At 39.8% G+C, this 13081-nt stretch overlaps 3 protein-coding genes across 12 annotated transcripts in view; 2 read left to right on the top strand and 1 right to left on the bottom strand.

Annotated features, from left to right (window-relative positions):
* Positions 1-5361, top strand: part of LOC135941656 (neurofilament medium polypeptide) — a 9927-nt gene extending 4566 nt beyond the window's left edge. For 4 of the 8 annotated variants that reach the window (XM_065487260.1, XM_065487267.1, XM_065487265.1 and 1 more), the window contains exons 3-12: positions 229-552; positions 611-772; positions 831-1063; positions 1124-1289; positions 1345-1639; positions 1823-2061; positions 2128-2278; positions 2409-2526; positions 3793-3869; positions 4217-5361. In XM_065487260.1, the coding sequence (XP_065343332.1) occupies positions 229-552; positions 611-772; positions 831-1063; positions 1124-1289; positions 1345-1639; positions 1823-2061; positions 2128-2278; positions 2409-2526; positions 3793-3869; positions 4217-4743 (2292 nt within the window). In that variant the 3' untranslated portion in view covers positions 4744-5361. Of the gene's footprint in view, positions 1-228; positions 553-610; positions 773-830; positions 1064-1123; positions 1290-1344; positions 1640-1822; positions 2062-2127; positions 2279-2408; positions 2527-2836; positions 3031-3574; positions 3699-3792; positions 3870-4216 lie in introns of those variants that run through there. The other 4 variants (XM_065487261.1, XM_065487262.1, XM_065487264.1 and 1 more) reach the window with 4 other exon arrangements.
* Positions 1-13081, bottom strand: part of LOC135941663 (protein FAM98A) — a 14018-nt gene extending 937 nt beyond the window's left edge. The window contains exons 1-9 of one of the 3 annotated variants that reach the window (XM_065487283.1): positions 12919-13081; positions 11867-12072; positions 11649-11806; positions 11482-11592; positions 11246-11425; positions 10989-11189; positions 10201-10318; positions 9589-9848; positions 3187-3669 (exon numbers count right to left, since the gene is read on the bottom strand). In XM_065487283.1, coding sequence (XP_065343355.1) covers positions 9589-9848; positions 10201-10318; positions 10989-11189; positions 11246-11425; positions 11482-11592; positions 11649-11806; positions 11867-12072; positions 12919-12962 — 1278 coding nt within the window. In that variant the 5' untranslated portion in view covers positions 12963-13081 and the 3' untranslated portion in view covers positions 3187-3669. Of the gene's footprint in view, positions 1-3186; positions 3670-9337; positions 9849-10200; positions 10319-10988; positions 11190-11245; positions 11426-11481; positions 11593-11648; positions 11807-11866; positions 12073-12918 lie in introns of those variants that run through there. The other 2 variants (XR_010575002.1, XM_065487282.1) reach the window with 2 other exon arrangements.
* On the top strand, positions 5477-9349 carry LOC135941660 (neurotrimin-like). The gene is made up of 10 exons (XM_065487280.1): positions 5477-5601; positions 7012-7149; positions 7533-7760; positions 7820-7941; positions 8003-8162; positions 8268-8365; positions 8418-8601; positions 8663-8790; positions 8844-9030; positions 9083-9349. Exons 1-10 carry the CDS (start codon positions 5565-5567, stop codon positions 9286-9288), a joined length of 1488 nt encoding a protein of 495 aa, XP_065343352.1. The 5' UTR covers positions 5477-5564; the 3' UTR covers positions 9289-9349.

The raw sequence follows: 13081 nt of genomic DNA, 5'->3' as shown, positions 1-13081 counted from the left end.
CTAAGTTATTTCCTGATGCCCTTAATAACATATTGGTTAAAATAAAATGTATTCAATTTTTTAAAAGTTAGTGTTGAGAATTTGAAAGATCTTTTACGATTTATATCTTGTTTAATTTTTTTACAAATTTAGCTCTTCAAATTTTGCATCTATCCTTCAAAAATATTCCAATTTAAATTTACTTTTTCAGACAGTTAAATTTGTTTGATTCTTATATGTTATTCGTAGGTTTATGGCGAAGATCGAGACCCAGACGCGATGCTGGAGCGCACCAGGTATCTGCTCAGCCCTCACAGACGGCCACCTATGTACTCGTCAATGCGGAGGGGTTTGTCATTCAGATCACCTCCTAGGGTCAAGATGGACTCGGCGGCGGAGGACAACAATACCACCGCCCCGAATACTCCACGCACAATTCCGCAAATGGAGCAACAACAGCAACACCATGTGCTGCCCCCGAATGTTAGTTCAATGCCACCAGAAATGGTAAACTACATGGAGAAGCAAGAGGAGTATATCGACCAGCTAGAAAAGGAGTCACAATACTGCAGGGTATGATTAATATCGTTTTTTTCAAGCACTGCAGGTGATTAAATAATTAATTTTGCAGGAAGAGATGGCGAATCTGATGGGGAAAATGAAAGAGGTCATGTGTGAAAATGACAACTTGTATGACAAGCAGAAATCGGGGATCATCAAATCACTCTTTGATTGCATTCAATCAGACCGGGAAGAGGACGACGATGATGAAGGGGATACTGAAGCATCTGATGTAATACACGTTGAAATTAAATAGAAAATTTTATATCAAATTTTAAACAAAAATTTAGGTGACTCCAAGAAGAAAAAAGGTTGAAAAGAGGTCCAGGATGGAAGGACCAAATATTGTATTTGAATCACGCATCAGTGAACTGGAAGCTCAACTGACTCAGCTGAAAATTGAACTCAAAAAGTCCCAGGAAGAAGCATCAATTTACAAAGCGCGCTTGGCAAATGATGATTTCTCTGAAAGGTCCAACATAGAGCTAGAGCAGCACCAACGACAAATTGAGAATTTGCGCCGGTATGAATAGTGACTTTACGTTAGTTTATTTTTACTATAAAATTTATTGAACTGTTACAGAGAAAAGGAATCGCTTTCAGAGACAGTAAAAAAGCTGCAAAACACGCTGTCGGATCTCAAAGATCGCGAATCTGATGCTAGTCACAAGCTGAAGCGTAGTAAAGAAGCTGCGGAGCAGGCTCAATTTGACAAATCCCAGGTACAATCAGATCCTGTTTGTGATATGGTACTTCACATTTGTTGCAACCAGCACATCACTGTAAAATATGATTTTCTTTCAGAGCGAAATGGAGGTTCGACGTTTGAAAGATGAGCTGGACCGCTTGCATCAGAAATTGAGAGAAGCAATCGCTGAGCAGGGCCGAAGAGCTTCAGAAGAGCGAAGTGCAGTGGAGAGGAGGTACCAATCGCAGGTTGAGCAGCTCCAAGCAGAGCTCACCTCTCAGTGGGACACCACGAGCAGGTTGCAGCTTGAAGTGGAAAAGCTTAGGAGAACTGACGCTGAACTTCGTAGAGATTTAGCCAATAAAAACGCGACATTAGATGACCTGGCCAAGGAAACTCAGTCCAAAATTGGTACCGTGATGGCTTTAGCTTAAAATCATTTAAATTTTAATACCTAGTCAACTTGTTCACTCTCGCTTTGCTACAAATGAAGCACTGTGTAAGAAATGTCTCTATAGGAACATTATTTTCAATTGCTGTTTGCTTTTTTGAGCTTTGAAATCAAAATATTTAAGCTAAAGCCGGAGGCTACAGATGTGTTGCAGGGAGAATTGAGCTCGGCCCTTGTCCAGCACACAAGTCTAAGTCAAGAGCTCGCTTCAGCTCAGTTGGCAGCTGAGAAAGCTGAAAGGGAAGGGAGGCAGGAGAGCAAGAGATTAGGAGCTGAGATTTTGGCTCTCAGGGAAAGGCTCGAGAGGGCGGACGCAGAAACGCTCAGGGCGCGGCAAGAGGCTCTGAGACTCTCAGAGCAACTTGCCGCTCTCGACCGAGAGGTATGATGCCAATATAGAGTCTTCCTGCTCTCTTATGCTTGCTTAATCATCACAAATTTGACAAAGATTGGCATCAAAATGTCTCTTTTCCGACTTAACAAATCGCGGGTGGGGTTTCAGATGACCCTTAACAAGACCAAAGACATAATCGCAGCCACTCCTAACCCCAGAGACCAAGAATTCACAAACATGCTCTCTAACATGGAATCAAAACATGGTGAGTCCAAGCATGGTTTGCTTTTATTTTCAACAAAGTAAGCTTAAAATTGAAGATAAAAAAATCGGTTTAATATTCCAAATTTGAGTGAATTAGATACTGATGAGATTGTGTGTCAATCGTATTTCAGTTGAAACCGTGTCAGAACTAGAAGGCATGATTCAGTCACAAAACCAAGTGATGGCCAAACTGAAAGATGAGTGCCACAATCTCACACAAAGATTGGAAGAATCCTCCTCTCGACACAAGTAAGATTTTTGTGTCTTATACCTCTTTTCATTTTCCACTTCCTTTCAAATTTGCTTGGACTCTATCATCGTATACCTGTAGAGTAGACGTTATCGCCAGTCTCCTTTCCATTCGCTTTTCTTCTGCAAAAATCCTTTACTTAATTGTTAGATGTTGGTGGTGGTGGCGGCGTGAACGGCGAGTTTTGCTGCTGTAGAAAATTTGCTCAATTCTCCTTCCAATTACTGCAAAGTACCAAGGCCATTTTGTAGTGCAATACATGAAACAAATGGGCTAGAAATATGTTCTAAGGAATAATAATTACAATAGGTCAGATGTTGCACCAGGAAAAAGGAGACAAGTTAAAGTTGATCTTGTAATCAAAGTGAAACGAAAACAGAAGGAGGTGAGTGCTCAGAAAAATTGAATAATCATCATATATCTGTGTCTGTGGCTTGTCTGGCCATTTTAAACTGCGCACTTTCAGAATATTCAGTCTTCTAATTCTGTCCGTAATCAGCTTCATAGAATCAAGCCCGTGCGTTCTCATTAATCAAAATTAGATTTAAATTGGAAAGCATGCCTGACATTAAAAATGGGAAGCTAAAATTCGTATATTTCTGAGCACTCGGCTATTAACCAGGCCCATTGGATTGTCTAATTAAAATAACGCTCGATCATTTTAATTGCTCTATATTTCTATACTTTTGCATGCACGCAGTTCATATGTGTGTGTCTCTTTTGCTCTGCATTAAATATACACTCACTCTCTGTTGATCAAACAAAATAAAAACAAGACAAAATACAATTTCTTTTTGTTTCCATTTCATAATGTAAAAAGTTTCACTACAGTCTCTGGCGAACCTATTAATAACAATAAGTGAAGCCTCAATCAGTTTAGTTATAGCTTCTCTTATCACACGTATCATCTTTTATTTCACTGTATACTTGCGGTGCATTTCTATCTTCCGTTACATTATTTGTGTGAATTATTAGGAGGTGGAGGTGTACAACCAATTTATCCCAAATCATTTTGAACCCGTTCTTACATCCTAAATAAAATAATAGGCTAGAAAAGAGCAATCTCCGCGACGAATGCAACTGGTTGAGGCAGCGGTGTGAAATCCTCGCTGCACAGTTCGAGAGGTTCAGGACTTCAACGCCTGCAATCAATGTGCATGAGACACATCAGGTTTGACCTTGTCAGAGCTTTGGTCCGCGCCCTCCCTTTCTCAGTCGATTTATTTGTGAGTTATTTTAGAAAAATTTGATATCAATGTTTGCAGGCAGGAAATGGCTGGGCTACAAAGTAATGTAAATTACCTCACAGAGAAGCTAGAATCCTCCTTAGTGGCAAAAAAAGGTACTTGGGGGTATTATCAAACTTCTTTGTGTTTAGATTTAAAGTTTAATATCTCAAATTCACGCACTATTACTTTAATGTTTATTAATTATCAAAAACAGGTAACGCACATGTTTGCATGTGAACCAATGACATTTGTTTTTCAATAGTTTTATAAAAAATAAAGAACTTGTCATACACACCACTAGATAACTCAGCCATCTCCTTTGTGATCATTTGAAAAAAGGTAAGTTAACCATATCAAAAAATAAATCAGAATCCACTTTATTTGCTAAATTTAAATCTTAAACCCCCACACCCTGTCACTTTACAAAGTCATGTGTTTTTAAAACGGCACTTTCAAATAGATTTTGAGGTCCCCTCCTACGTCTCCCGGCCCAGCACTGACGTTCTCGCGGCTCCAGCCTCCCCCAGCGCGCGATCCAGCTACGATGAGTCCCCTGGACCCATTTCTCAGCAGCTCCGCGAGGAGTACGAGCCCTCTCGGGTCCTCAGCGGAAGCGTCGGTGGTGACGGCTATTCGTACCAATCGCCTGTCGCCGGAGGAGGCGGTGCTGCTGAGGCTGTGTCAGGACGACTGGAGGATCAGCTCGCTGAGCCCAACCCCGGAATGTACGAGCAGCAGCAGTATGATGAGCCGCCTCGGCGCACCAGCTACGAGCCCCAGCAGTACGAACCCCCTGCTCCTGAGCCTGAGCAGCTCCCCATACAGCAGGAGTCCCCTGAACGACCCCCCAACAAAACTCTGAGCCGCGGCCCAAGCTACGAAACTGTCCACGAAGCGCCGCGAGTGAGCAGCAGGCCACCTTCAGGTGGATCCACCAGGACCCCCCCTTCGCCTTCAGGGAGGGGTAGGGGGGTCAAACAACCATGACCCGGGGTGGGCACTGCAAGGACTCGGCAGGGTATTCGATAGCACCCCTCAGTCTTTGTGGGCTTGAAATGATCAGCTGCTTGGTGCTGGGGTACATGTGTACCGATATTTTGTCATTGGCAGTGCAAGCAAATACCTTCAAATTTGATTAGATATATTTGTTGACATATGTTGCATGTATTTGTATTGTGCCGCTTGTTAAATGACTTAGGAATGGTTTTCATAGCTCCCTGTCGTATCAGCACTTCCTGAATGCATTTAAAATAATTTGCAAGATGCGTTTAAGGAAAGTTTTTGAATGTGGATGCTATCTTTTTAAGAGTAATATCTTTAGATCTAAATTAAGATAAAAAAGATAAGTTAAATTCATTGTCTATTCTGCTTATCTAAATTTTTGGTATTGATGCCTTGTATTCAAAATTTCTATCTCTTAAAAGTTCATCTGTGTAGACACACATCGCGCTATTCAATCGCACAAGAGCAAAGTTAGAACAATTTGTTTCATCAGTTATATATATTGTTACACATGTATGAAAGCGGTACTGCGTACGTTATTCAGTGTCTGGGCTGGTAATTTGAGTCGAGTTGGACGTAATGAATAAATTATAAATTTGTAATACCAAATTGTGTATCATTCGTGTTTACCATCTCTTTGTGCGTGTACAATGTGGACACAGCTGCAGTCTAGTCACAATAGCAATCCGATAATTTTGAGATGAGAGATGGTGGTTGCGGTACGTGCCACCCATAGCCAGTTAGTCAGTCGTAACTCAAACAGTGACGAGAGAGCATAGTGTGCGCACCACTGAAGCTGACACCCAATGGATCTTACTAATAGCTGGGTGGTTTTCCTTGTTGGTAAGTAATGTATCTGCTGATTTTTCTTTTCAAACTATAAAATTTCACAGCAAAATAAAAAATTAATTCGCTTGTTTGGAAAAAATTTGATTACATATGAATTGAACTTGGTTTAAAATTTCTTACACTTTGTGGTCTTCCATTCCAAGAAACAAGGGCACCATGCTTTATTTACCCAAAAGGCAAACTATAGAATAAAAAGAGTAATCCATTATTTTCGCCTTTTTTAAATCAGAAAACGGTTTGATCCGATTTTTCCTTGACTGCATGAAAATTGAGCCTTATTGCCAGTCAAAATATTTTGCTCTATTTTAATAAATTAAAGATAATAGAAAATTTGAATTGAGATGGAAGAGTGAGATAATTTTACGCCAGGCATAGAAAACTCTACTTTAAGTTTAAACGATCAAGACCTACTCAGTGCGGCGAGATATTGTGTACCATGTAATATTTTCGTTTTTGCAATACTTTGCTAGCTCGGTTTGCCTTTTCATACGATAATAATAACGAAAGGGTTGAAAGAATCGCAGCAATTTTTTTAATGACTCGCTGCACGACTCCTCTAGCAAAATTGTTTTGTTTCGCTTACCCTCACAAATTTTTGCACACGCAGCGCACACGTCTAATTAAGTCATGCAGGGTGGTCACATTTTATCAACGATGATGGTTGCTGCGTGCGCGTTAGTCACAGTGAAAGGAAAAAAACTACTAGAAGATGTTCTGTTATGCAGACACATCGCCGCGCTGTTTCATGCATGTAATACAATAGCTCCTATTGTTGTGATCTCTTTATGCTGGCAAGGCGAGCTAATCATCCACTTAAGCTCCCTTTTGTTGCCCTATACCACTCCGCTCTTACGTGTGGACACAATTACGCCGAATTGGATCAAATCATTCGTATTTTTAGATCAGTTTAAAAATTTTCTTTCATGACCATCTAACATTTGCATTGCATACTACTAACACTAAATTTTCTTCTCGTTAGATAAACTTGATAATAAACATGAGTTCTACGGAATATCCGCCAAAATTTATTTTCATTTGTTGTGAAAGCAGGGAAAATAATATTTTCTACTGCCCATTTAGCTAAAAATATCCTCAGTCAGATTACCGCATTTCATATAAATGCAAGCAGACGCACACACGCTGAAAAATTATGTCATGAAGTTTAATATTAACAATGCGTGTATTCGTGATTTCCAACACAGCAGCACTCACTGTCAAATAATCAGTATTTGAAATCTCCCCTCGCACTTCCCTTTCCCGCATTTGAAATTTTCATGTGATTTGCTGTCATTCCATCATTTTTTGTCTCATATGATTTGAAATCCTGTTGCTTAAAAATACTTCATTGTTTTAGATTTTGAAAAATTTGTTTTTGATGATGCAACTAAATCTTTAATCATGCAGGTTGTTGCACCTTTATTCCACAACCTCTGCACTGCCGACAGCAGAGCCAAGGGCCTCCCTTCATCAAGGGAGTTCCTGTCACAGTGAGAGACAGAGAAAATGCCACTGTGACGCTCCCATGCATAGTAGAGAACTTAGGTGAGTGGGCTCGTTCGCAAATTCAAAAATATATATTGAATAAGGAATAACGATTGAGAGTTTAAAGGGCCAAATTTTTATGTATCCTCTTCATCACACACAATGGCACATTATCGAGAGCGGCGCAGCCCGCATTATTAGCCCTTCAGTGACCCTACGTCAATCAGCACCCGACCGGCCCATATGTATCGCTTAAGAATTTTAATTGACAGGCCAATATTAATAAAAAGTGAAAGAAAGCGACGTGCAGACAGACTGGCAAACTAAATCGATTGTTTCTGCCAGTTAAAATGTCATTACTGGTTGATTCCCATTAATGGCACTCATTGTCTGAATTCCTATCACTCGGAACGAATTCACTAAAAATATTAAAATATTTAAAGGTGCATCAACCCTGCAATGGCTCAAGGGGGAGGAGCTATTAGTTGAACGAACAGCTATTGATAACGACCTTGTGATCTCAATGAGCGACCCAAGGATATCAGTTTGGCCAGACAACACGCTGCAGATTAGAAACCTGAGGGCCTCGGACGACGGAGACTACATTTGCAAGGTCGCCAGAACACCACCTTTGAAATCGACCCAGAGGACAAATTCAATTTTGGTTCTGTGTACGTGATTATGCAATTTTAAAACTTGAAATCAGTGAATGGTTTTCGTCTATGTTTAGTTCCACCAAGTGTTCGCCTGGAACCAGACATCGAGGAATTCGAGGTGGAGTTGAATGGAAATGTAAATATCGAATGTATTGCACAAGGAGTGCCAAAGCCCATCGTGACCTGGACTGAATATGTAAATAACTTTTTTATAATTAATGACATCATTATTGTTAATTCAACTGAATGAATTGCAGGGCGGTGTAGCATTCACTCCCGATGAAATGAAAATTCTAGGGAGCGTGCCAAAAATTGATTTCAGAGCCACGTCTAGGCACGCTGCTGGGAGATTTACTTGTCAGGCAAACAATGGAGTCGGGGAACCGGTTAGCACGTCAACGCAACTAAAAATATTATGTAACGCTCTCAATTCACAATTTAGATTAGTTCAAGTGTACTTGCACTCCTATATCCGTGAGAAATTAGAATTAAAACACGCTGTATGTGTGTGAATGATTGTAGATCCACCCGAGGTGACCATGGAAAGGGAGTGGGTGCACACGGGCCACGGCGCCAAAAGTGAACTAACTTGTATTGTCGAGGCTGAGCCAGAAGCCAAGGTAATTTACTTAACGCATCATTAATTGCAGGCAGAACAATTTTCTTTTTAAGGTGACGTGGATTAAGCCAGACAACACCACTTTTCCACCCTACAGCAGCCACAGAGTAACTTCAACAGTTTTGGGAGCGAGAAATACACTTGTCATCCGAGGTGTGAGGGACAGTGATATGGGGGTCTACAAATGTTCTGCCGAAAACACAATGGGGAAAGGTTTTGCTGAGGTGGAGCTTACTGGTCTGTGTTATAAATGTATATTTCCCTATTGAGAAGAAAAATTAATTTAAATTTAATAAAGGAAACTGCAACCCAGTCAAAATCAAGGAGAGGCTAAGCATTGCAACCGATTTGTCCTACAACTTGAAATGGGAAGTGGATTGCTACTCCCAAGTGTATGACTACGTTTTGAAATTCAAAGTGACGACAGTAAGTCTACAGCTGCACCTAATCTGTTGTTAAATTGATTATATTATTTTTAGGAAAACGAGTGGTACAACCTAACAATACCGTCCACCAGCTCGCACACATACACCGCCCTTTATTCCCAAGAGTACACGCTAAGTGGCTTGGAACCATCCACGGAGTATCAAGTTCAAGTTCAAGCGAGAAATAAATACGGACTAGGCAGACCGTCCAAAACGTTTTCATTTACAACTCTTGGCTATGGTAATACATTTGAACTTGCTTTAACACAATAAAAATATGGTTGACTTCAAAGGACAAGCTCCAACTGATATTCCTCAAGAGGAAGGTGGAGAGGAAGAAGAAGAAGAAGCGGAGGAAGTGCAAGTGGAGCAAGTTATAGAGGAAAGGGTTGAGATTAAAAAGGCTGTCACGGTCTATACTGTAGTGTCAGGTGCGGACAGACTGAATTTTGGAATGTTGGTATTAGCTGTCTCAAATTTGCTCTATGTTTTGTTATGATAAACTGTACAAAATGTAAACTGAATAAATGTGAAATGAATTATTAACCTTTTAAATTACATTAGCAAAAATTTATTCTTAAAAAAAGCACAATCTGAAGTTTAACAAATTTTTTGTATAAATCAATAACAAGAGGTTTTGAATATATAAATTCAACAGACACAGTGATCGGCAAACATAAGGATTTTCATTTTAGTAAATTAACAAAAGCATGTAGTTTCTTGTTTTCCCCGTTAAATTCCTATGATCTCAGGAGCGGTTCAAGCCAAATAATATAAAGCACAGGGCAGATAAGCTTACCTATTGGTACTGTTCCCTGCCTCCTCTGAAGCCCCCTCGATTTCCTCCTCTGAAGCCACGTCCTCTACCTCTGTTGTTGAACGCTCTGTCGGTGTCGCTGCCCTTCTGGCTCCATCCCCCTTGCACTCTGCCACCACTGCCGCCCTTGTAGGTTTGGCGATCACGATCATCATGCTGGCTGTAACCACCACTATCTTGGCTGCCGCCACCGCCTCCTCTATATCCTCCTTGATTGCCTTGGACTCTTTGGTTGTTATATCCTAAGGGTAAATCACAATCATTACCTGCATGCAAAGTGCGATATTTAAAAAAAATTGTTGGTTAGCGCAGAGAGGGCTTAAATTTAGACATGATTGAAATTAATCTTTTTTTTTAATTGTGCAAGCAAAGTCATGATCCATCATTGCCATGCAGGGTCATGAGCAAGAGGGGCTTTTGGGAATCTTGAGAATTTACACTGTGTATGCCAGGGCATGGATTTAACATCAGTTTGTTGAAGACAGGAAACAAGACAGCAACAGTTCATTTTTCAAACTAAATGCAACATTCACATTGGCTTAAGTTTGCTTAAATAATTAACTCATTCAAATCAGTATAGATAAATTATTTTACCTCCGCCACCATGACCACCCCCACCTCTCGGTGCGTCTGCAATTCTCTTATTTTGCCAACTAGGCATCTCTTTAGGCGGTGCAGCTTGTTCAGATGGTCTGCCACCTCTGTCTGGAACCTGAAATGAAAAATTGTGAGTTTGGGGTTTAAATGGCAAAAGCTCAACAGGATATTATTTGGGAGAAAGAGCAAAAGATTTCCTTAAATGATAAGTTTAATTCCAATTAAAATTATAAGAGCCAGTGCTTTTTAATCTTAGTTAAGACGTCAACACTTGGGGTTGGTTCTGCCGTGCTAAGAAAGAAACTGACTTTTCCTTCAATGCTCAAAACTTCCTCCTTGAAAAACTTCTCCGGCAAGTTCTGGCGTCCTAGTAGCGACAACTTTTGTTGACTGGTGTTGGAGCCACTTGTGGTTTTTCATTAAATCGGTCAGTACTATTACACCGCGACTTATTGGAAAAATAAAAAAAATGAAGTTTTTGAGCAATGAGGATTAAGTCTATTTGTTACCTTTCAAAATGAAGCAACAGAACATTCACTTTGGAAGATTCAACTGACCTCCTTAGTGATCCCGGGTTAAATATCAAGTTGGCTACAGAGGGAAGGGAACCGGTTGATTTTACTGTCATATCAATGATTTTTCGTCGTTGTGCGCTCTTTTAGTTTTAAAGAAGGCACTGCCCTATTTTTAGATGCAGCAAGAAGCCATGAGAAATAAGTCTACTTTGTTGGGCATAATATTAAAATTTTCACACTATCCCCCACACCAGATTATTTCAAATTTACCTTTTTGATCACTACATTGTTTAAAGCAGACTTTGTGTTTTTCCTAACTGAAGAGTTGCTTGTTTTTTCCAGCACTAAGATATCAAGCCTTGCAGCTAGCAGATCAGAAATGTCTACAGCAGGTTCTTTGGTTAAAGTGCGCTGCCTTTCTTGAAAAGCCTTAGTCATGTCGTCCAACTTGTTTTTCAATTTCTCTGGCCACTGCAAGAATGAAATTTTATTACAATGCTTACTAATCTTCATTAACTTCCACTGACTTGAAAAGAGTGCGCAGTCACATGGAGCCTAGTGAGCAACAGTTCTCGGCGAATTCGAAATTCGTTGTGCATTTTCTTCTGTTCATTTGCAATGGCTTTCCATTGGTCCGCGCTCAAAGTCTTGTCAAAAATCGCTTTTCCGACTAAGTCTGGGTGAGATTTCTGCAGAGTCTCAGCAAGCTAAGGAAAGTATTGACATTTATTTGATATAATTGCTTATAGGCATTTTCCCTTACTCTTTTTTCCACATTGGTGAAAAGTACAGCTGTGGAGATGTTTTCAGGAGGCTTAGAAAATCGTAGCGCAAGCATCAGTTTCTTCAGATCCTCGTGAGGCGATGTCATCACCTGAATAAATTTAAGTTAAAATACATTTTCTTAGTTATATTAAGCTTATATCCTACAGGTTGAGTTGCTGGTCTATTTCGTTCAGGAGTATTTGCCTCTATCATCTTGGCAGCTTGCAGCTCTGACAGCAAGTACGTGAGAAGGGCGTTCCTAGATGCTTTTGTCTTTAAACGCTCTATGATAGGACCTTCAACAAGATCGCTGTATGGGCATCCTTAATTAAAGATTAATTAGTTTGCTAAGAGAATGACCTGAAAATTGCACCAATAATAACCTAGTTCTTTGAGAAATCCACTGGTTTCCATCAAAAAATGCTCAGCATCCTCTGGATTTGTAATAGGGCTTACATGCTCGTCAAGAGAACACAGTGATTTCAGCTCTTGACTGAGCCAAGCTACTAATTCGGTGAAATCTGCAGAAGCTGGGCCCACTTCAATCGCTTTTAACAGCCGACTTTCATCGATCATGGGTCCCTGGTACCTGTTGAAAATATATTATAAATTGAGCTTGTGTACGTATTGTATTGTATAAACTATCAAAAATTATTAAATATTTAGCACTATTTTACCATGGATCGCGCAAATTTAACGATGATGTGGCAATCTTAACTAGTATCTGTGTCTTAGAAGTATTGATACAAAATTATAGTTTAAATTTTTCATACGTGTAGAAACCTACTTAATGTATCTACATAAATACACATATATTATTGTGTATTATCTGCATAATTACATCAAATATCAGCAAGCTTTTTATTCGTCTTATAACTGATTGTGAGTTGTAAGTTATAGCAGCACTAAACTTCTCTGCTTCAAGATCGCTTTCATGCTTAATGCTTTTCGATCACTCCCACTTTGTCTTCTCGCTCTGATGGGAATAATCAATGTTAAATAATGCACTAAGGAAAAATTACAGTTTTCGCCACAGAGTTACAGTTTTTGCCAACCCTACTTTTACATGGGATTCTCATAAGAAATGGCGAGATGTTTAACCCGGCGGAAACTGTAGTTTAATTTCCATATCCTTGCGAGAAGAAGTGTGAGTTGGGCGAAAACTGAGTATTCCGTGATTTAAAGAAAGGATCATTGGTGATAGTAATAATTCGCACACATTCCAAACAAATTCAGTGAATTTTTCATAATATTTATTATCTATTATTAATATGGGGGACTCACACTTTCCGCTCACTCACACTTCTCGCTCTGATGGGAAGATTCAATGTTAATCCCTATCCTAGCGAGAAGTGAGAGTTGGGCGAAAACGGTGAGTCTGCCATACATAAAATTATTATGTATGTGATTGATTTTATTTAGCAGCCAACTTTACCCAACGTCTTGAAGGATCTCGATTGTAGCTCGCTCCATTGCCATACGGTGACACAAACTTTTGTGTGAAAATGTCAAATTAAATTAAAATTCGCGAGCAGCACATTCCTAGGTAAGCAATTCGGTGTTACTTTGTTTACGTTTTTGAGTAAGGAATGAGAAGA

Source organism: Cloeon dipterum, chromosome 4 (genome assembly GCF_949628265.1).
Source record: "Cloeon dipterum chromosome 4, ieCloDipt1.1, whole genome shotgun sequence".
NCBI lineage: Eukaryota > Metazoa > Arthropoda > Insecta > Ephemeroptera > Baetidae > Cloeon > Cloeon dipterum.
Note: the sequence above shows the minus strand (reverse complement) of the source record. Positions and strands in the feature narration are given on the sequence as shown.